Here is a 23,784-nt window from a genome sequence, read left to right as displayed (position 1 = left end):
TAAGGCTATGATTTTTTAAATACTCTTAGGGGCAGATTTATCAAAGTGTGAGTTTAGAGCTTATTAAATAAAAACTTGCCCACGTTCTATTTATTCCTATGGGATTTTTAGAACTGTAGTTATTAAATAGTGGAATAGACCCTGGTTGAGTTTTTATTTATTATGCTCTAAACTCACATTTTGATAAATCTGTCCTTTAGTATACCTGTAACGGTTTAAGGGTAATGGCACATGGGTCATTTTATGTCCATTTGTCAGTTTTTTTACATGGATGCACATTTTTAACTTGGATGCTTTGATGTTGCATTTTTATAAGGTAAAAAGTATAGTGAGCAACACACCCCAAGATTACTATTGTACTAAATTGAAATTTAAAATATACAGAAAACATTGAAATAATCTTGAAAAAAGCATTGTCATAAATTTTAAAAATATCCATGAAAGTGGCAATATACACTTGTTCTAGACATATTTTTTCTATATGTTTCCACAACTGTGCCATTCAAAAAATTAATTCCCAAAAATGAATATCAGTACAGATACACAAAGGAGTGAAAGGGAGTGAATAAGAGTGGACCCCTAGCCCTGTGTGTCAGTTTTAAAGTGTAAGCAACTTTCATTCTACCCAATATATTGTTTTAATGGATTGCTACTAACTTTTTAAAAATATAAAATCTTCAGTGAAATCCATTTTCAAAATCATGTGACTTTCACTAATGCGAAAAAACTGTTTTTTTTTGTTTCTGCTCTCATTTTCTCAATATAGAGAATTTATTTTTTTTTGGCTAAAGATAGTTTTTAAATCTCAGAGCAGGCAAATAATGTGACTGAGAGTAAGGAGGCATTTTAAAGCTCCAAATTACCCATTCTGGAAGAAAACAAATTTTATATCACTTTTTTATATTTCAGTTACTAACAGTTACAGCACCAGTTTGTGTATTTATGATGTTTTGTTTTTATTATTATGTGCAAAAAATGTATCTACAGTATATTTTATTACTGTCATATCAGACTTAGCGAACCACCTTGTGGGACAGTTCTGCATTACAATTTTCTATTAACTAATTTTTCTTAAAGTCTTGTTTATTGTGCAAGAGGCTTAGGCCCCAGCCTTTCTGATCTAAGTAACACAGAACATCTTGTGGTTTAGGTCAAAACAACATTGCCTTTATTCTGTATTCATATTTCACATTGCTGCTCCTCAGTCTGACTTGTGACTGCTATGGAAATATACATTGTCCTTCACATCACTTAAAACAAGGACATTTTTGCCAATATTTTGAAAGTAGTTAAGTTTTATTCAACACATCACATGAATAACATATCAGGACTTTAGAAAAACTTCAAATAACTGTGCGCTTAATATGAGAATGGCAACCCAGCTGGCAGTTGGCAACTTGCGTCAACGCCGCAGCTGTGCGCACGGGCGCGCAACCGAGGACTCGCGTGCATAACCGTGCGCAATCGAGGACGCGCGTGCGTTATCATGCGTAACCGGGGACGCGCGTGCGCAACCGAGAACGCGCGTGCGTAACCGAGGACGCACGTGCGTATTTGTGCGTAACCGTGCGCAACCGAGGGCGCGCGTGCGCAATGGCATTTCGACTTTACAGAGCGCGCCCACTTTTCAGTGTGGTTACACTTGCCGGACTAGGGGTAGGCTGCATATGAGGAAAGTGCCTGGCGCCCCCAAGCTTTGCGCCCTACGCACATGCCTCTTGTTGGCTACCCCTAGTTCCGGCCCTGTGTGTATTGCTATGTGGTATTGCTACTGACTGGTCTTAGCCACATTCAAACACTTTCAGCAGCACTCTGCTCCTATCCCTATGTGGATTATTGTTATAAGTATTGTAGGAGAGAAGGGTTTTGGTAAAAGATAGGAATACATTGTGGGGATTACAGAGAATAATGCCATTTTTGCAAGGAGGATTATGTAAGCAAAGTCAGAAATACCTTTAGAAGATAGCCAAAAGACCTGCAACAAAATATTACTAATTGTTCTCAATTGTTATCACATTTTTGATGTCAGAAAATTACATTTGCAACTCTTTTGAGCAGGTTTGAACATCATAATTGGACCATCACTTAAATCCCAGCTTCTTACTCAGCACAATTTCCATATACAAACATTCATGGCCATTATGATAAATGTGGAATTTACACATTGTAACATTGTTTTCATTGTAATTAAACTCTAAATTATCTGAAAATGTAATGTGTCTGTATTCTGCCCATCTAAAGGACAAAAGCTTGCCAGTTACCTATAAGCAGAAAGTTACAAATGCACAAGTCTGTTCAGCTATAGCACTTACAAAAAGAATTGCATGCATCAGATATTTAACTTGCATTTTACAAGACTTAATATTTTGATTTATTTCTGTACCAGTCAGTGCCAATCTCAGCTGCAGTCTTTCAAAATCTACAACTGTGTTACGTAAATTACCATTTTACTCCCACACATTCTCCCTCTTATGAAAATCATTCCTAACATCACCTCAAGTTCTTTTCACTTACAAACAAGGCACACCAAATCAAAACGCCAACAGGATTTTCCTGTTAACTCATATTGGCAAATTCGCACTGTTATTAAAGGGATGGAAACTTAAAAAGAATAATGAAAGTATAGCTTAGATCAGAATGCTATACATGAATTCAAGTTGATCAATGGTTCTGTATCTGTCTGTCCATTTCGATTTCCTTCCCTGGTGGTTTAGACTTTTAAAACAATAGGGCTCATTTATAAACACTGGGTAAATTTTCACATGGGCAGTAACCCATAGCAACCATTCAGTGGCTCATTTTTCCAGCCAGAAGTAGGTTGAACATTTAATTGGTTGTCATGGGTGACTGACTAGTTACAATTTTCTTAGTGTTTAGAAATGAGGCCCAATGTTGCAGAAGCCACAATGTTGCAAAATCAAGCAAGACACTTTGAGAACTGCAGTCTGCCATAGTTTCTCAAGATAGAACTAGTAGTGCAGAAACGGCAGACGAATGTTGCTTGCAATAGCAACTGCATTTACAAATAGCTCTAAAACCATTGAATGTTTAATCTAAGATCATCTTGTGGTTTAGATCATTGCCTTTATTCTGTATTCATATTTCACATTGTTGCTCCTCAGTCTGACTTGTGACTGCTATGGAAATATACATTGTCCTTCATACCATATTGTTTGCCAATATTATGAAAGTAGTTTTATTCAACACATCACATGAATAACATATAAATTACATTTACTTCCATTATCTAATTGTATTTTGGGGATTAACAGCATACTGTGAATGGAATATTTGACTTAGTCAAAGAAAGTGTCTAAAATCCGCACAGAAAAAAAGACAAGGAAAAGCACAAAACATGGAGGGAATTATGAGCAAGGTAATGTGTACTATTTAAATGCAGGCTATAGGAAACGATAATTAGTAATAAATGGATGAGGAAGCAGGGGGTATAAGAATGTGTGAAATAGTAGACAGTGGGGCTCATTTATAAACACGCAAACAAGCAAATTATACATGAGCAGTAACCAATAGAAACCAATCAGCCTGCTGTAGTTTGAACAAAGAATCAGAAATGTGGTGTAAATGTGCCCATTGTTTGGAAATGAGCTCCAGAAAGTTATGTAACAAAAAGTTCAAAGTTTGCAACAAGTCTAGTCACCTATAAAAACCAAACAGCAGTTAGCATTTACTGGTCACCTATTTAAAAGCAAACACCTTATTGGTTGCTATGGGTTACTGCCAGAGCAAGCTTTGTGTCTTTTTTTACATAAGGGGAGTAAAATTGCAGAACCTTCATTTGTTTGCATTAGTTTCTATGTCAGTGTTTAAATACCATCCAACATTCAAAGCAAATAGGTGTGAGCAGGATGTGTGGAAAGACACTTTTTTCAGTCTCTACAGAGTAAATACATTTACAAGTGGATTGCCTTTCTACAAACTCGATGGCGAATTCCTGAAAATTGGCAGGCCGATGAATATGATGCTTTGTAGCAAAGAAAAAGTAAATATATATGTCATAATATAATTAATAAATATTATTGTGTGTGTGTATTTATATAATTATACATTGTGTAAAGATTTACTCAAAAGTCAGCAGTTGTAATATCGTTGTCATAGGAAAAGACAATGACACAGTGTAACTTCAGGCAGGTATTCACCTAAATTTTATTCTCAGCAGGCCTTCCACAAACAAGGGACTTTTCAATTTCACACAGGATATTCAAATATAAATGTATTTTTTCAGACATCAGAACAGATTGGTCCACTGGTAGTATGAATACCAAGGAAACCTGCTTTTTTAGTGCCTTAGGCCAATATAAGGGCAACTCAATCCAGTAATTTCATGTACCATATTGCAAATACTGTGTCCCTCTCAGTGATCTGTTACCAGCGCAGGAAGCAATAAAGCAGCTTAGGGTTCAGTGATGCTGTACTGTCCTTCCAGAATCCAGAGCAATTGTTTTACAGCCTCCAGCAGGAGGATTTCACTGAAGACACCTCCTTGTATTGTTAATTATCCTATTAAACACAAATCTTGCATCAAGCTTCATTTGCCTGCAGAACCTGGGAAAGGAAAAATGGCTTTAAAGGACAGGAAAGGTGTAATTCATGAATCTTGTCTCATATTAACAGTTTCCTTACATTGCCTCGGAAACACTGCATCCCACCAGCTCACCTTAATTTTTTTCTTTTCAGTGCTTTTCCAAAAAGCTCCTTTAAATAAACGTGGCAACTACAAACTACAGAGACCTGTTAGGAAAGGGTAGCATTAGCATACCAATGTCAGAGCTGTCAACTCCCCTGATTTTAAACTGCATTCCCTGTCTATTTAATGCATTCCCCCTATTTCTGTCAATTTTGGCTGATGTGCACATGAGCGTCGCTGTTTCTGTGACCTCAGGAGAGGTTCTACGCACGCGTGTGACATCACTTCTGCTTACGTCACAAACCCTGTGACCACTCCTTCAAAGTTGACAGCTCGGCAATGTGGTCCTCTCCTAATAGGACTTTCAAACCTGCCCAATAGATATCTGGCCAAAGATCATTTGGTCAGTCAGAATGGCCCATACACAGGCAAACAGCCTGGCTGCCGACTCTCTCAGAAGGGACTGAATCCATAGCTTTTATCTACAATTGTATAGTTAAGGCCCTCATATGCAGAAGGGCAGATTTAGTAGTAACATCTGAAAAAACATCACCACTGATGTTACCCATAGAAACCAATTAACAATCAGATTTGAATGGTCACCTACAAGTTAGAAAACTAAATTAAAGATCTCATTGGTTGGCAACATCATTGGGGATGTTTGTCTCTGATTTTTACTAAATATGTCCTATATTTTCTTGCATATAAACAGTCGTTTTTTACATTTCTGCGTGGTGTAGCTGTTAAAAATGGTATATGGCTATTTATGGTTCCAACTTTGACTGAAGAAGAACTGACCTGCTGCTTAACTTCTCACCAGCTAAATAGTATTGATAATAACTTTTTCTTTCCTTATTAAAAAAAAAGTTGGATTGGAAACTGCTTTAAGAAGTTCTGTTGCCACATAGGCTTACAGAAATGTTATTCTTTGTATTGCTCTTTCCTCAGAGCTCTGCCAGTGACCTCCCATATTCCAGTTCAACACACGACTAATTTGTTGGGTGAACGTGTTGGGAACAGCTCAGCGTGAGAGCTGCATGCACTCACATTTATTGCCCTATTTAAAGCACGTCACATAGATATTAATGTATAGCAACATACTTATTTGAGCATTAACTATGATTGTATATCATCATCACTATAACGCTATGCGGTGCCCGTTTCCAAGATGGCCGCTATCATTCCAGGTTCCCCAGAGAGCAGCCGACACCCAGTCTCCGTTGACGTAAGCGGCCCTCCCCATTCCCCTGGTTTTCCTGACTGTGCCAGCCATTTTGAGCTCAGTTGCATATGTGCTAGCGTGGTGGGAAGGAAGCTTGCTTATTGTACAGCGTTGTTCTTTGTAACTGGGATTTAGCGCATATTTTGAACTCCCCCATTAGCCATAGTTCGCGTGAGACCTTCTACACTTGACGTCTGGTTTCTATTTAGATGGCAAGCTTTCCCGACTTTGTAAACGAAAATGAAATAGGTAAGTAATTATGCGCTGCGTTACAGTGAGTGGGGGACTGTAGTAAATGTAGCGAATCCCATTCATTATTGTCTCAGTGTGCCAAATACAGTAGGGCACACAGTTTGTGTGTTCTAGGAAGGGTTGTAGATAACGTGGGACATGTGCCAGTGTTGCCTGTACCACAATACTATACATACAACTAGTGCACTTGAAAACTCGTCCCTCATTATTTTTAATGGGTTTGATAATCCACATATATACGTATATGGCTGGGATGCTTATGCGCAAAACCTCGTGTCATCTATACAATTGTCACAGCACAGAAACCCGAAACAATAACCTATTTTGAATCTCTATAAAGGGATTGTGCATACAGTATGTATATCGTATGCATTTCTGTAGCAGAGGACTGTTTTGACTCAAGATCATAAATAGCAGTTTGTCAGCTATTGCAGGCTGGGCTATCCTTATTTATATTTATGATCTAGTTCAATTATGTGGAGTGAACCCATCTGTGTTGTGTTTATTCTTTAGTTTAAGACTAAACTGTATTGCAGAAATGTTATAAATTCAGCCTTGCGGCTGCCATTGCATGTGTTGTGTTTCTCATGTCTGCACATTTCATCAGTTCTCCCCTCCCCCCTCTTGTATGTGTGTGGAATTCATTTCACCCATGTCTGCTGCTTGACACTCGTCCAACCAGACCACTTAATTTGTTCCCTTCCCCCGGCCCACCCCCTTTTCTCCCATCCCCCATCCCCCATATGACACGCACACTATGGCATGCACACCCATCCCACAGCACCACCCTCTCCGCGCAATCCAATGAAATAAGCTTCTGCCAATGTTGTGTTTGTTGGAAATGGAACATCATTTTCTTTGCAGTAATTTTCCAAACATTAGTCCTGTGTGTATGTATGTATATATAAACATAAATTTAAAACTGTATTGTTTAGTACACACGTCTATGCGAGTGTAGTATTGTAGTGCATATTCCTCATTGCTTTACAGTTGGTCATGTTTATACATAAAACATACAGGTTACTTAGAGATATTGACCTTTCCTGGTGTTAAGTTCACTAGAGCTTACACTCTCATGGTAGTGATCCTTGTTAGGGCCACCATTTGCCATATGTATGGATGTAAAATGTTTGCCAGTTTGCTATTAAAGGACCAGTAACATCAAAAAATGAAATAGTTTTAAAGTAATAAAAATATACTGCAGTGTTGCCCTGCACTGGTAAAACTGGCGTGTGTGCTTCAGAAACACTACTATTATTTATATAAATAAGCTGCTGTGTAGCAATGGGGGCAGCCATTCAAAGTAGAAAGGCTCAGGTTACACAACAGATATCAGATAAGCTCTGTAGAACATAGTCATCTTTATCCATTACTTATCCTGTGCCATATAGCCTTTTTTTAATTTCCGCCATTGCTACTCAGCAGCTTGTTTATATGAACTATAGTAGTGTTTCTGAAGCGAACACATCAGTTTTACCAGTGCAGGGCAACATTACATTATTTTCATTACTTTAAAACACTTTAATTTTTTGGTGTTACTGGTTCTTTAAAGCGGTTGTTCACCTTCAAACAACTACTTGTTTACAGATAGTTCACCAGAAATAGCGACTATTTCCATTTACTTTCTATTTTCTATGTGTCACTGTTTTTCTAATACTGAAGTGTAAAATGTCATTTTTCAGTTTCTAAAGCAGCTCTGTGAGGGGGAGTTGCCAACCCTGTTAACTGTTCTAAATTAATATACATTTAGTTGATACATTTCTTATCTTTGTCCCTGCTAATCAGAGTCCCTGAGTTTCGTTACAGGCAGCTAGAATTGATACAATAGTTGCTAATATTCCAGAGATGTTGCTGAGAAATATATCAACTAAATGTTGCAAAATTGTAACAATTTAGAGTGCGCCTGAATTGCTAAACTGCTAGACTTAAACACCAGAAACAGGAAAACTAAACTAAACTTAGATTTTGAAAAAAAAAAAAACGGTAAAAAATAAATAATGGAAAGTATTTGAAAAAAGTCTTTATTTCTCGGGAGCAATCTGAAAAAAAAGTGTTTGGAAGGTGAACAACCCCTTTAATACAGGGCATTGAAAATCCAAAACTGAAAGTGTATCAAAGTAATTGCACTGGTAAAAGCTGTATTTTTGCTTTAGAAAGACCACTATAGTTTATATAAACAAGCTGCTGTGTAGCCATGGGGGCATCCATTCAAGCTGCTGGGGAAAAAAAGGAGAAAATGCATAGGTTACATAGCAGAAAATAGATAAAACACCATTCTATTGGACTGGGTTTATCTAATATGTATTCTGTGCCTTTCCTCCTTTTTTCCAGCTTGAATGGCTTCTGCCATGGCTACACAGCAGCTTATTAATATAAACTATAGTAGTCTTTCTGAAGCAAACACACAGCTTTTACCAGTGGAGAGCAACAGTATATTATCTGTTGATTACTTTAAAAATCTTTAATTTTATCACTGACAGCTCAAAAATATAAACCATATCCTTTGGTAATTCTAAAACAAAATCAAATCTAAACTACATAAATCAAAAGCAATGAGAAAATCTAAAACATCTTGTATATTAAATGGGTTGGTTCACCTTCAAACAACTAGTTGGTTTCAGATAGATCCCCAGAAATAACGACTTTTTCTAATGACTTTCTATTTTCTATGTGTCACAGTTTTTCTAATATTGAAGTGTAATTTTTCCTCGTGAGGCAACTTTGGACGACTTAAGAAAACTTAAGTTTTGAGTGCCATCCCGCCAGTGATTTACATTTTAGCAGGGGAGGCAGGTTGGGGAGATTAGTTGCACCGAAAAAAAGGAGATTTGTCACTGGCGACTAATCTCCATGAATATGTATGTGTGCCCTGCCCCATACAGTTACTGCAGTTTTTTTTTTTGTTTGTGTCCTAAAACTGTAAATCTAGTGGAACATCTTAATGCTATGCATACATTTTAAGCATTAATAGAGGTTGGGTAGTTTATTAAAATGCATATAACACATGTCCATTTCGTCACAAAATGCAGTGTGTTGAATTGGGCAGCAGATTCCAGTTCATTAGATATTCTAAGACATATTTTCAGTATTCTTGTGATGGTAAATAATTGCAAAAGGGAATATATTTCGATAAATATTTGACAAGTAATCTAAATGTTATTTTGTGTTTGTTTCATTGACACTAAATTTTGCAAAAAATACTTTTTTATATCAGCAAGATCACGGACCATTGGGGAACTCATAACGCCGACTTCTCCGTTTGAACAAAAATATGGCCGTGAAAACTGGACAGTGGCTTTTGCTCCTGATGGTTCCTATTTTGCTTGGTCGCAAGGTCATCGTATTGTGAAACTGGTGCCCTGGTCTCGTTGCCTTAAGAATTTGTAAGTAAAGTTTTTACTTGTAAAATCATCTGCTGAAATGCATAAAGATCCATAGAATACAAGTCTGAAAGTTCACTTTCAGATGTAGTTGCGTATTTAATTCAAAGAGAGTAGAATGATTTATGGTGCATGTAAATATGTGAGTCATGTGGGACTGAGAAGCTAGGTCACAAGACACCTGACTGGTAGAAGTACATAAATCAGATGGCTCTTTATTTCTTACTTTCTCTCATATGACCCTCTCCATTACATTTTACCCATGCACACTGGTTTAAATTTCAAAGGTGGAAATGTCAGTAAAGTCTCAAGCGGAAAAAAAATGAATTCTAATTCGCATTTTGCTGTGTTATGTATTTCATTAGACTGTTATTGCATTGCAAATATCAATGACACACTTTTAAGGCATGCTTGCAGATGGCTTAATCTATTTGAAGCAAACTATTTTTTCAGTAAGAAGTTTTATTACATACACTGCACACTGGTGCAAACTGGAACATTCACAATCTTTTTTCCACTCGGAAGTGGTCACTGAACCGTTTCCACTTTGCAAAAGCTACAGCCAAAAGCATGAGTGGGATATTGTCCATGTTACCTCCAGGTTGATACTCCCTTGACAATTCAGTGTATACCAGGCTGATGCCAAAACACTCATGAAGTGTTATTGGGCAATTCGACTGAAACTGGCCAAACCATACTAGTATGTGACCAGCTTTATACTGCATTCTGCCAAATTTTTTTTGTCAACCATTAAAAAAAATGTTTCAGCATATGCATTTGTGTGTAAGAGGTGCCATTTTGCTATCTTCAAAACTGTATCAAACATTGTGATATTTGTTTAAATTTTCAGCACTGCGTGCAGCACAAAGGATGGTGTTAATCTAACAAATGGAAAATTATCCAGGCAGAACAGTGATCTTGGTCAGAAAAACAAGCCAATTGAGCACACTATAGACTGTGGAGATATTGTCTGGAGCCTTGCATTTGGATCCTCTGTACCAGAAAAACAAAGCCGATGCGTGAATATAGAATGGCACCGCTTCAAGTTTGGTCAAGATCAACTTCTCCTTGCAACAGGGTTGAGCAATGGGCGCATAAAAATTTGGGATGTTTACACAGGTACAACGATTTTTTTTTTAGGTCATGTTATGGTGCAGAAGCCTGTTATTTTAAGACTTGATTTATTGTAGTCCCCCCCCCTTCTTCCCATTCTATATTAATACAATTTGTTAAATGTAACACCAAAAAAATTTGTGTGTGTAAATAAAAAAAATTATTTGCTTCAGAAACCCGAATGTAGTTCATATAAATAAGCAACTGTGTAGCCTCGGGGCAGTAATTCATGATAAATAGGGCAAACAAAGGCTATGTTTACACAGCAGGTAAAACATTAGTTGTGTAGAGCACAATGTATTTTGTTCTTACACATCTTATCTTACAAGATAAACAAGGTCTATACACTAAAATGTTTTCTTGTATAAAACAGTTTACATATATATGCTAGATGGACAGAAATGTAAAGAAGAAAAATTACACTTTTTGATGTTACTGGTCCTTTAAATGGTAGGTGGCAGTGACATTGCTACCTTTAATTTTGTTTGGATGCACACTTTAAGGTATTGTAGTGCACAAATTTAGATTTATTAGATGTGTATATAAATATTATTCAATATATTATAGAGTGCAGACACATGATGCTGCATTTCCTTGAAGGGGGATCTGTAAATCATTGGCTAGTCGGTGTTAATTGCTGTAATCAGTGGTAAATTACTTGGTCTGACTGACATATCTACCTATTTTGGTCGGTTAAGGTTGCCATATTCTGGCTGATCCTTCATAGGTTTAGAGCATTTTAGCCCATGGGCTGGCATTGCACATAGACATGCCAATCCCTCCTATAAAATTGTCCCTTTCTTCTAAATATCAGGAATCATGTCCATACCACTACCAAGGAACCTGTCCGTTATGCTGAGCGGTGGTGGTGGTATAATCTTCATTCAGGTTGGACTAAAAATCTCAATAGTACTGAAATCTACCTGGGGTTTTCCTTTGTAGTGATATGGACACTATTCCTATTATTCATAGTACTATGTCTGTATCACTTTAAAAACACATGGTAAATTTTGACTTGCTTGTTCATGTGTCTGTTGTAAGTACAAAGGTTGCATCTTTTAGTTGGTGGTATGTAGTGCTGGCCAAGTTATAAGGGCAGATATGTTTTCTCTGTGTCCTACAGCATTTCTCACTAGTGTGTGTATGTGTATATATGTATATAAGACATGCTTCACTAAATACACACTTATTTGATTTTGAAAATATCCCGGTGTTGCTGGTTCTTTTTTGGAGAATATATAGTGAATAAAGTAGCCCCTCTTGTAAAATATAAGGATATTATAAGTTAGCGTGGAGTTTCATGACTATATAAAAACACGAGGCCGAAGGCCGAGTGTTTTTATACAGGTCATGGAACTCCGAGGTAACTTCTAATATCCTCATATTTTACAACTGGGGGTACTTTATTTATTATAATACACAAATTTCAGTGAGTCATGTGACAGAAATGACATCAGAACTCACCGTTTATAAGGATATAATTTACAGGATATTCATGGCTTTTGTGTATTTTATTTATATATATATATATATATATATATATATATATATATATATATATATATATATATATATATATATATATATATATATATATATATATATATATATTTTTTTCCCCCTCTCTACATCTACATTGGATGATTTGTTCTCTTGTATACTAGCTGACTATGCCTTTTCTTAACTATGCTCTGTGTACCCGACTTATACAATAGTGTACGCAAATGTTTGAGCTGTATGTTTGCTGTTCAGTTACATGGCTTATAAAAGTTTCTTGATAAACTTCTGTACTGCATGTTTGCAAACTAATCGGCCTGATAACCCAATGGCATCCAAAGGCAAATAATGTAACTAACCTGTGGCTGTGACTGTGATTGGCTGTCATGGGAAACACCTTAAACTATCCTACTTTGTCATTTCTCATTCTAGTCAATAGAAGCCGCAATTGACAGTTTCCTATGATTTTCAAAGTATTTTTGACCTATTGAGCCCAATGCAATATTCAACAGTTTGCTTTCTGCTGCCTACTAAATATCTAGTTTTATGCCTCTCACTTTTAATTGTTGCTGAATAAACTGGAAGGTTGTGGTTAGACTGCTTCTTTCACTTTATCTAATATATGTTTACAACTAAAGCACAGATTAATGTTCAGAGGGAGCTTAGTTATTTACATACTGTGGTCTAACCATGGGGGAGGCATTGAAGCTGGAAAAAAAAAAAAAGGCACAGGTTACCTAATACAATAGTGTTTTACAGAACTTAACTTGTTATCCGCCATATCATCTGTGCCATTTAGCCTTATTTCAATTTACAAAGCTACCCCATGGCTACACAGCAGCCTTGGTTATATAAGCTATAGTAGTCTTTGATGCAAACGCACTACTTGTTTCAGTGCAGGCAACAATACATGATATGCTAATCACTTATTTGTATATTTAAACAATTTTTGCATTACTGTTCATTTACTGTTCTCTGGTTTTCAGACTATGGTGCCTGTAAATGGAGTGATAATACATTTATAAAATTATTTATAAATTGTTATTTTCTGTAGGAAAGCTCCTCCTTAATTTAATGGATCATACTGAAGTTGTCAGAGACTTGACTTTTGCTCCAGATGGAAGCCTTATTCTTGTTTCTGCTTCAAGAGACAAAACTCTCAGGGTCTGGGACCTTAAGGATGATGGTATGTTTTTAGGATTACCAGTATCTGCATATAAAAGGAACAAAGAAAATCTACACACAAGTAATCAAAATGTCATCTGCCAACTGTATTTGCACCATTTCAAGTCATTTGAGTATGTTTCTTTTAGGGTAATGGCACACAGGCAGATTTGGGGAGATTAGTCGCCCAGGCGACAAATCGCCTCTTCTTCAGGACGACAATCTCTCCGATCTGCCTTCCCCTACTTTCCCGCCGGCTACAATGAGAAATCCCAGCAAGATGGCACTCGCGGCGATTTGTTTTCCGAAGTCATCCGATGTTTCCTCGTGAGGCAACTTAAACGAAGCACCGCGAGCGCCATCCCTCTGGCAAACTCTCATTATAGCCATCGGGAAGGCAAATCAGGCAGATTGCCTCCCCGAAGAAGATGCAATTTGTCGCCTTCGCAACTAAACTTCACAAATCTGCTCGTGTGCCCTTACCCTTAAGTTTGGATCACATACCGTACCAAAGTCTTTAGCCCTAAATGGAGAATCACCTGTTTTCTTCCTATAAACTCTTGTGATGCTATTACTTTGCCATCTTTCTTTATTAATTGGTGCAGTCTCAACCTAGAAAAGTAGATAAGGTTAATTTATTAACACGTGCAGTATGCAATGTCAGGCACTATTCGCCATGGTTTTTTGTCTTTTTTTAATCAGACATAATTGTGGCAGTGATGGTGAGTTGTACTTGGCACAGTTGGTGTCCAATGCATCAAAATGCAAACTGTTTGCTTTGGTGAATCAGGTGCAACTCTGCTAAAAATGTTCAGAGTTGAGATGGTATTTATGATCTTCTGCATTAAAATTACATCAGCTTATTATTCTTAAAGGCGTTGTTCACCCTTTAGTTAACTTTTAGTAGAGAGGGATGTTCTGAGACAATTTGCAGTTAGTTTCCTTTTTTTTTTTTTTTTTTATGGTATTTATGGTTTTTGAGTTATTTAGCTTTTTATTCAGCACCTCTCCAGTTTGCAATTTTAGCAGTCTGGTTGCCATAGCAATTGATATGAATAAGAGACTGGACTATAAATAGGAGACCACCTGAGTAATATAAAGTAGTACTAACAGAGAATTTGTTTTTAGATGGGGTCAGCCCATTTGAAAGCTGGAAAGCATCAAAACTGCTAAAGTGATTTGGTTCTGATGTCACAAAAAAGCAGGGTTGTCAAAACATATCCTTTGTGTAGATGGCACTTTACTATATCATGTTTTAAAGAAATACTCTGTGTTCCAACAATCCACCAAAACTTTCAAGCATCATTAGTTAAAAGATATACACAACAAATTCTTGTTCTGTGCATTAAATATCTAAACCTAGCCATGCACATACTAAAAAACGTTTTTCATTGGATGTACGGTAACCTAGTTACCTGGGCAGGGTTAAATGTACTGCTAGTGCATGGTGCGTTAGTATTTTCTGCTGGTTTTCTCTCGAGCGGAAGAATAGAAAGGCAGCAATATTGTGCATGGGCTCTGACAAACTCATAGAGTGTCAGCCTGTTTGGAACCTGTGTGACCATGTGGTGTTTGCTGCATACTGCCTCCTTTAGTTCCAGAGATCTTACAACCTGCGTCCAGAACCAAGACAACATTTCTGGCCCAGAAAAAGAACTGTGGCCTCCTAAGTTTGGTCTAGTGATTTTGCTATTTGTCCAGTACCAATTAAAGCATGTACATGCTGTTATGGGATTACAGTAAGTACAGTAAATAAAATGCCTCTCAAATATATACTAATGTAACTATAATTGATCTTTGCTTTGTGTTTTAAAGGAAACATGATGAAAGTCTTAAGGGGCCACCAAAACTGGGTTTACTGCTGCGCATTCTCTCCCGATTCCTCCATGGTGTGCTCTGTCGGAGCTGGAAAAGCTGTAGGTGTCAAAGTTCCTTATTCTGTTTGTATTTGTCATGCAGAATCATTGGAAATAAGCATTGCAATCATTTAATCGAAGCTTTTGCTCAGTGTCCTTAGCATTATAGCCCCTTGCATTATTAGAAATAAAATGCATGACAGGACTTGTTAAAATGATGCCTTTTATAATTTCAGTTCTTCTAATAACTTGCACTGCTTTTGGCAAGCTTGTCCCATTTGCAGACATTATTTTGGTGGGCACAGAATTAATATCCATTTTTTTTCGGTCTTATCGCCGTATGCTTTGCTCAGTCTGTATGCTAGTGTGTTCAAAGACATACAATATTTTAGTGTTTAGGTAACGGTTCTAAAAAATGCACATTTTCTTTATTTACTGACTGATCCCATCTGTATTCCACATTATAATAAGATTATATTTGAAATACGTAACAAGAACAGACTGAAAGCAGTGCAGGTGCTGCACCTGTTAGATGCTACTTGAGCTAAAGTTACATGTTGATTGAGTAGATTTGAAACGATTATACCTAAGACAATGTGTCGCAAAATTATTATAGGCTTAATAAACTAAAACCAAGTTAATTGCTCATTCCATTACTCAAGAACAATTAAATTAGGGGAATGATGGGCATGATGCTACAGGGCTAGTACAGATATATTCTTGTATACAACATGCATAATAGTTATGTGGTGTGATCAACTTCTCTATCTTGAAAGACCGCTAAAGCCCATAAGTAACTCACCTTGCCTCATGGCAGGAGCAGCCCTGTTTGAAACATCAAATCTGCTTAAAGCACAGTGGCCTGTGGGAGTTGTAGTTGTAATAAACTGCTCCTTCATTTCTTCCACTTTGACAAGGCCCTGCCTTAAAGGGCGCCTGTTGGATAAAAATTTTATCCCCAACCAAAGGTGCGGGCTAATAGAGCCTGCATTCCGGTTGGGTATATCAGTAGTTATGGGGAGCTACTGGGGCATCTTTGAAAGGCACAGATCTTCCCTGCTAAAGGGCTGTGGTTGACTTGGGCTGGTACAGAAGCCTAAAACATAATGTAAAACATTTCTAGCCTACTCTTTTAGTTAAGCTTTAGTTCTCCTTTAAAGGGTCACTTGTCGTCTCTAATTTCTCGTAGGCAATTTACTTCAAAATGATACTTTGTGCACATGTTTTAAAAAAGATGAGTTATTCCAATTAGGTGTTAAACTGTGGGTGCATAGGGAATCCTCTTTAGGCTTTACAATTTGTGCATAAATTGTTTGGTCTCCACAGGGGAACGTCTTCAAAATGCAGCATTTTATCACCAACTTTGTGAGCGATATAGACCCTCCAGTTCTAAAATAACATCTAGAGTAATGCTGGCACTACAAGGGCTAATAAAGCTGATGACCCAACCCCTTTAGAGTCCGCAGCTTATGGCCCATGTTTAGAGGTCAATATATTATGTTGTATATTTCAAAATCTGTGGGTGAGGAACATTGTCTGAACTTTGATTCGGGTCTCTGTAGGCCTGCATTAAGATCCAAGGGTGGCAAATGGGTAAAGATCCACTCATTTATTGCCCTTGCCAGATCAGATGGTCTTCATGGGGCAGATTTATTAAGGGCTGACAAGTAAATTTGAATTTTCAAATTGTTTTTGATTTTTAACCCTCAATTCGAATGTGAGATTTATCACACCATGACCATGGAAATTGTTCTAATTAGAATACTTGACACCTTAAACCTACCGAGTTAATTTACAATCAATGGCAGAGACATTTGAATATGTTAATTGCCTTCCTGACATTAGAATTCAATTAGAATTTTCGGGTCGGGACTATTCGATGTTCACATTTTTACTTAAATAACCTCCCATTCGAGTTGTGAGTATATTCGAATTTATTAGAGTAAAAAAGGTGTATGGTCAGTTCAAATTTGCATTTTGTTTTCATTTTCTTTATGAAGGGCAAGATATCCCCTTGTCTTATTAGATATATGAACATGCCATACGTTTTATGATATACAGGCTAAAGGTGGCCATAGATGTAACAATTACGATCTTTCTTTCCAAGAAAGATTGTTTGTTTTAAAACACACGTGAAGAGCTGAATTGTCCGATATACAGATAGAAGCAATAGAATTCTACTTGTATCTGATGATTCAGCACTAACAATGGGCAATGTTCAGGTACCTTCAAAGGATGCAGATCAAAATTTTCCATCCAGCCCGATCGACGAGCCTACCGATCTGATGAAATCTGTCGGCTCTTTTTCCCACCATACACGCACCAAATATCGTATATAAAAACAAAATATTTTAAAGGAAATAGAGCAGATTAATTGCAGTGAAAATTCATAGCTGACTGGCAACCTAGAAACCCATTTATTCTAGGCACTGGCAACACCGTTTTAACTTATTAAGCCTATATATTTTTGTGGGGGTGGAGCTTGGTAATGCAAGGGACTGTGGCAATAGAATGAAACTGATAATAACTTTACAACATTTTTCTTCAACGTAGCAGTTTCACTCATGATTGTTAACCAGTACTATTGTAGGCTGTGTGTTTTCCATAAGCTTCTTGCTTTCCCTGTCACAGGTGGTGGCAGCAATATGGGTGTGATTGAGTTAAATGGGCACCATTCAAAGGCGCACAGTGGTGTTAGCTGTGCAGAAAGAGTGGCATCTCTGGCTACCAGGCTGGGGACGACCAATGCCATAGGACGAAGTAACCTTGCATACGACTGCAGGGTGTACTGTACGTACGCAGGTGCTGGTTGATGTCCACTTTCTGCTTCTTCTTTCTTTTCTTTTTTTCATTTGTTTGTTTTTATTTGTTTTTATATAAAAGCACTTGGCTAAATATTTTCCATAAAAATGGAAGAATATTATAATTAGAAACTATAGACTATATAGCCCTTGCCGAAAGTATCAAGGTTGTTGTTTTGCATTTAGTAAGATAGCAATTCCTTCTACTAAACATCCTAAATCACATTTATGCATTTTGCTTGTATTCCGCTTATGCGCATTCTGTGAATTCTGTAAATGTGATTCAGTGTGTCATTGTAAATTCATATTGAGACACATTTCTCGCATAAACTGAGGTGTTATATAATGAACTGCTAGTATATTTTGTTTGCCAAAAGACTTCTTTTGGCTGTCAATTCTCTCTTTTCTTGCAGTATCTGTTTCTCTTCCTGGGCTCAAGTTGGTGACTCGCCAATTGTAAACAAGGGAACTTATTCTCTCAATGGGGGTACTACTGGAGTAACAATGATAACTTTATTATACTTTATATAATCATTTTATATATTATTTTATACAACTAAGGGTTTATTGCTCAACCCTGTTGTTCACTAAAATAGTATAAAGCAAGCCAACATTTTGTATTTATTATTTACTGTGCATTTAAGAGAACTTGTGTATATAGCAGTAACATTTAACAGCATCTGAATTAATTTTTTTGCATGCTTGCTTTTATTATTGCCCTATTAATATATTTGGGTATGTCACTGAGCATAGACTGTAATTGTTAAATAATCTGCTAACTGATCCTTAATATAACAGTAGTTAATTTAATGTCCCATGCCCATCACTATATGGTCTATAACCGCTCTGTTTTTCCTTTTAGGTGTTTCTTTGGGATATGGATAAATATACCATGATCCGGAAGCTAGATGGGCACTACAATGATGTGGTTGCTTGCGAGTTCTCCCCTGATGGAGCTTTGTTGGCAACTGCATCTCATGATACCAGAGTATATGTCTGGGATCCCCATATTGGGTCTATACTTTTTGAATTTGGGTGAGTAGATTTGTTTTTCCCATTTTTTTCCCCCCCGTAAATCAAAACAAGTATATTTCTTTACCACCTTTTCTAGTCACCCGATATTGGGGCAGATTCCCTAAGGGGCGAAGTGACTAACGCTAGCGAAAATTTGCCAGCGTGACGTCATTTCGGAACTTCGCCGATTAGAGAAGATAGGCGCTAGCGTTGATTTGCACTCTAACGCCAGGCGAATTTTCACTCTGGCGAACAGACGTAACCCCGCAAATTCACTAAGATACAGATTTTACTGAAGGTTACTTAATTCGCCAGACTTGTCCCAATAACACTGGCGGCTTTTACTTTTTTCAGGTTGATAGCCTGCAAAAGACTATAAACTTTTTTTGGTACCTGGGTTCCCCCTACTTCAACTTTCACTTCCCGCCATATGTAAATTAGCCAACGCCAGCGCAACTTCGCTTTGCTTGCCGAAGTAATGCTAGCGCAACTTCGCATTCTGCTCCCTGGACGCAACTTTGCATTTTAGTGAATTAGCGTGGTCCTAGCGAATTTACACCTGGCGAAGTGTTGCGAAGCGGTTGCTAGCAAATTTGTGCCGCTTAGGGAATTTGCTCAATTATAACCTGGTTAGCAAAAGCTTAGGGAAATATAGTTTATGTATTTGCAAACAAGCATGCTGAAAAATATTATTCTAATACACATTCTGAATTTGTAAGAATGTTTATCTATATTCAAAAAATTGTACACGGAATTAATGTCATGCTGTCAATTGTATGTCTGGTTTTGAACCTCATTCTCCTCCTAAGGGTAGGACTTCATGGTGCGCGTGGACCTGCATGCGTTTAGTCGCATTGCCACATGTCGGGTCCACGCACACCTTGAAGTCCTACCCTTTTACTCGTGCTTTTTGGCAACACCTGTTGAGTTCCTTTCTATGTCTGTGTGTAGGAGAATGTCTACACTAGACATTGTTTATTTGCAGTTCCTTGTGTCTGTGTGCCACTTTGTAAAAAAAATAATTGTTGTTTAAGACAAGCGACGATAAGTTCTTTACAGATGTAAAACATTAATATATATATGCGCAAGGGCTATCCATAATAAAAATCCTAAATAGTTGATTGGTTTGTTTTATTTCAGGCACTTATTCCCTCCACCTACACCCATATTTGCAGGAGGAGATAATGGCCGTTGGGTGAAATCTGTCTCTTTCAGTCATGATGGCGTACACGTTGCAAGCCTTGCTGATGATAAGTAAGTGGGAAACTAGATAGGCTTGTAATAGCTTACCTTCCACTTGGTTTCCCTTGAACAGAAGTGTTAACAAAATATTTTCAGTTATGAGGTATCTGTCTTTGGGAAATGCTTTACTTTATGCATTACATTATTGGTATTGTTTATTGGCTATTATAGGAGATAAACAGTACTTCTTCAACCATATTTGTCTGTTGTGGACACCTTAGAGTGTGTTGTTCAAATACTTTAAAATAACATTAATCATGTACTGATTACAAAAACACCAGATCAATCTGTTTTTGCTACCGTTTGTTAGATATTAGTACAATATGAATGCTTTTTGTGTTTGTGTGTGCAGCAGAATCACTGTGCACTTGCTTCTTAGAGGGAACATTGTTGGCAGCAAATCTTTTTTAGGATGTGTTAATAAAATCATTTGCCTGTGTCAATATGTTTTACTGTATATTAAAGAAAGAGAATGTAAACTCACAGGGAAGTTGAGACCTAGTGCCCAATAACAGAATGATTTTTGTATATTAAAAATTCTTGCTAACCTTGCTTTTTATCTTTTTACTGTAGTTTGGTGAGGTTCTGGAGAATTGATAGATCATATCCTGTTGCAGTTGCACCTCTAAGTAAAGGTCTTTGCTGTGCCTTTTCAACTGACGGCAGTGTTCTAGCTGCTGGGTAAGTTTAAATCTGAGATGGGCCTGAATTTCTGGGAGACCACCAGCAGAGATTTGGATGTAGTAGTCTGCCCCTTTTATACAAATGGAAATACAAGTGAGGAATGTCTGAAGGGCTAAATAATTAATAAAAAGTCAAGAGCAGAAGGGTTTGACACTCAAGAGGCCACTGTTCTTTAAAGGAACAGTAACATCAAAAAAATAGTGTTTTAAAGTAATAAATGCAGTGTTGTCCTGCACTGGTAAAACTGCTGTTTGCTTCAGAAACACTACTAATGTTTATATAAATGAGCTGCTGTGTAGCAATGGGGGCAGCTATTCAAAGGAGAAAAGGCTCAGGTTACACAGCAAATAAGCTCTGTAGAACATAATGGCGTTATCTCTTATCCACTATTTAACCTGTGCCTATAGCCTTTTTTCAATTTCCACCATTGCTACTCAGCAGCTTGTTTATATGAACATTGGTAGTGTTTCTGAAGCAAACAAATCAGTTTTACCAGTGCAGGGCAACATTACTCATGTTTTGGTGTTGTTGTTCCTTTAACTAGCAACTTCAGATTCACTAGTAGGAGAATGTATAGTCCAGCTGCATTTTATATTGTAGTCAATCGGGCAAAACACTTAGGAGTGAATCACCAAAATAGTTACTTAGGTCTAGAATGTCTGCCAGTTAAGGGGCAAAGTAGCAAATATCTAAAAGTAAAAAGAGAAACCAAATTCCACAGTACTGGTACACTAAAATTAATGATAAAATGCCAGCGTTTAAAATATCACTCATCCCATTATTACTATGCCTCAGGTATGGTCGTAGGCTTGCGGAGGTACCCAAACATAGTAGCAATTCAATGGTTCACTAAATATCACAAACAAGGGAAAGTTGTGCTCACCACTATTTTTTAAAACCATAAGGCGGGGGTGCAATGAGGCTGTGACCACAAAATACATATAGTCAAATACAAGAGTCCTCTGCACTCAACCCATTATCAATATATTTAAGACAGCGACATTTTGTGCTTACTGCTACTAAAAAATGCCTTACCCTTTAAACAAAACAGGGATTGTTTGTCCATATATTGCAATATATTTAAGCTGGCCAACTACGTCAGTCATCCCATATCTGGCCAGTCCTACGCTTAATTTACATCTGATTCATTAAGAATTCTATTGCTTCATTATACATTTTACAAAGGGACTAGGTTTTACCTGCAACTTACTAGCTGCTTTCAAAGTAAACCTCCATACTTGGCTGCCCTTTTATTAGACACCAGTGGGATCACCTGACTATAGCTGGGAAGGGTGGGAGCTACAACAATATATGGACAAACAATCCCTGTTTTGTTTAAAGGGTAAGGCATTTTATAGTAGCAGTATGCACAAAATGTTGCTGTCTTAAATATATTGATAATGGGTTGAGTGCAGAGGACTCTTGTATTTGACTATATGTATTTCACTAAATATCACATCAGTTAGGTGTATAATAAAAATGCTCAAAAATATATCCATAATTTTATTCATCACAAGAGTTTCTTGCAAACTATTTTCCGTAGTATGAACAGATACATGCAGAAGATGTTGTTTTCTTTGTACATCGTTTCACTTTTACCAATTACATTTTTTTTAGAACTCAGGATGGAAATGCATATTTCTGGTCAACTCCAAAGTATGTTTCCAGTCTTCAGCACTTGTGTCGCATGGCAATAAGAAGAGTTATGACTACAAATGAAGTCAAGAAGCTGCCTATACCACAAAAAATCAAGGAGTATCTTACATACCAAATTATGTAGGGAACTGCGACAAAAACGTTGCATTTGATAACATCGGCAGCAATCCCGAATGCATTGCAAGCTTTATGCTTTAAATGTTACAAGTTTCCTTTGAATATTTAAAGTACAGTATTTAAAAAAAAATGTTGATGCATTTCCATTCACTTGGAGCTTTAAATCTGAAGTGTTTTACATTCTCAATGTGACAATTGGACAGACTGTTTGTATGACTGTGAAACTGTAAATATAAATGTAAGCTGCTACATGTATTTTATTGCTTAAATATGTAGACCTTTTACATATAGCTTCTATAGAATGTCTGTGTGTTTTGAAAACAAACATGATAAATGCTGTGCTGGTTTATGTTTCGATATGCAGTACAGGGCAAGTGCATTCTGAGGACTGGGATTTGCAAAGAAAGTGCAATCAACAACAATCACTCCCTCTTCGTGTTTAATCCCCCCTTTTGTTTAATATAGAGCTAAAGTGAATCCGTTAGCCCTTGGTGTATGTTAACTTGTATGGACTATCCTATTGAGCTATGGTCCAGTTTTTTTTTTGTCTTTAGAATCTTCACTTCCTGCCACCCCCAGTCCTGTTACCAATCATTTGAATTATGTAACTTTGGTAACCGAGAATTGCACAGTTTGGTAGATGGTGGATGTTAGTGATAAGTGGGTTGTTTAGATTGCAATGCACCAGTGTTCAGGCAAGTCTGGGCCCAGCAATATCTTTTCCAGGGCTAATTTGGTTAGCTGCCAAAGATGAGCAGTGTTCGCTGTTGCCTTCTGCTGTTTTTTTTGCACTTGCGGGTTTAACGAATGTATGCAGTGCACAAAATGCTGACCATATATTTTTGTTGAATTTTGCCAAAAGGTCTATAAATAAACTTTTTTTTCTTAAATAATAAAAAGTTGTTTTAATTCTTTCAATCTTTACTCTTCACTTTTCTCTCTTCTTGGAATGCTTCAAAGCTGTGTATGCTACCTTACTAAAGGAACAGTAATGCCAAAAAATTTAAATATTTCAAAGGAATGCCAATATAATGTACTGTTGCACTGTGATGGTAAAATTAATGTTTTACACAACTATAGTTTATATAAAGAAACTGCTGTGTAGCCATGGGGGCTGCCATTCAAGCACAGGTTACACAGT

At 37.1% G+C, this 23,784-nt stretch overlaps 1 protein-coding gene across 1 annotated transcript; it reads left to right on the top strand.

The window, feature by feature from the left end:
- The first annotated feature begins 5,908 nt into the window (after nucleotides 1–5,908).
- Nucleotides 5,909–23,542, top strand: wsb1.L (WD repeat and SOCS box containing 1 L homeolog). Its single transcript, XM_018244815.2, has 9 exons — nucleotides 5,909–6,116; nucleotides 9,334–9,502; nucleotides 10,350–10,618; nucleotides 13,164–13,295; nucleotides 15,089–15,189; nucleotides 18,793–18,965; nucleotides 20,085–20,198; nucleotides 20,760–20,867; nucleotides 22,488–23,542. The coding sequence occupies exons 1-9, from the start codon at nucleotides 6,077–6,079 to the stop codon at nucleotides 22,648–22,650; spliced, it is 1,269 nt and encodes a 422-aa protein (XP_018100304.1). The 5' UTR covers nucleotides 5,909–6,076; the 3' UTR covers nucleotides 22,651–23,542.
- The last annotated feature ends 242 nt before the right edge of the window (nucleotides 23,543–23,784 follow it).

Source organism: Xenopus laevis, chromosome 2L (assembly GCF_017654675.1).
Source record: "Xenopus laevis strain J_2021 chromosome 2L, Xenopus_laevis_v10.1, whole genome shotgun sequence".
Classification (NCBI taxonomy): Eukaryota; Metazoa; Chordata; class Amphibia; order Anura; family Pipidae; genus Xenopus; species Xenopus laevis.
The sequence above is the reverse complement of the archived record's forward strand: the minus strand, read 5'-3'. Positions and strand labels throughout refer to the sequence as shown.

Coding starts and splice junctions, on each gene's coding strand:
- wsb1.L (XM_018244815.2), top strand. CDS start 6,077: ATGGCAAGCTTTCCCGACTTTGTAAACGAAAATGAAATAG. Junction 9,503..10,349: donor TCTCGTTGCCTTAAGAATTT/GTAAGTAAAGTT, acceptor TTAAATTTTCAG/CACTGCGTGCAGCACAAAGG. Junction 10,619..13,163: donor AATTTGGGATGTTTACACAG/GTACAACGATTT, acceptor TATTTTCTGTAG/GAAAGCTCCTCCTTAATTTA.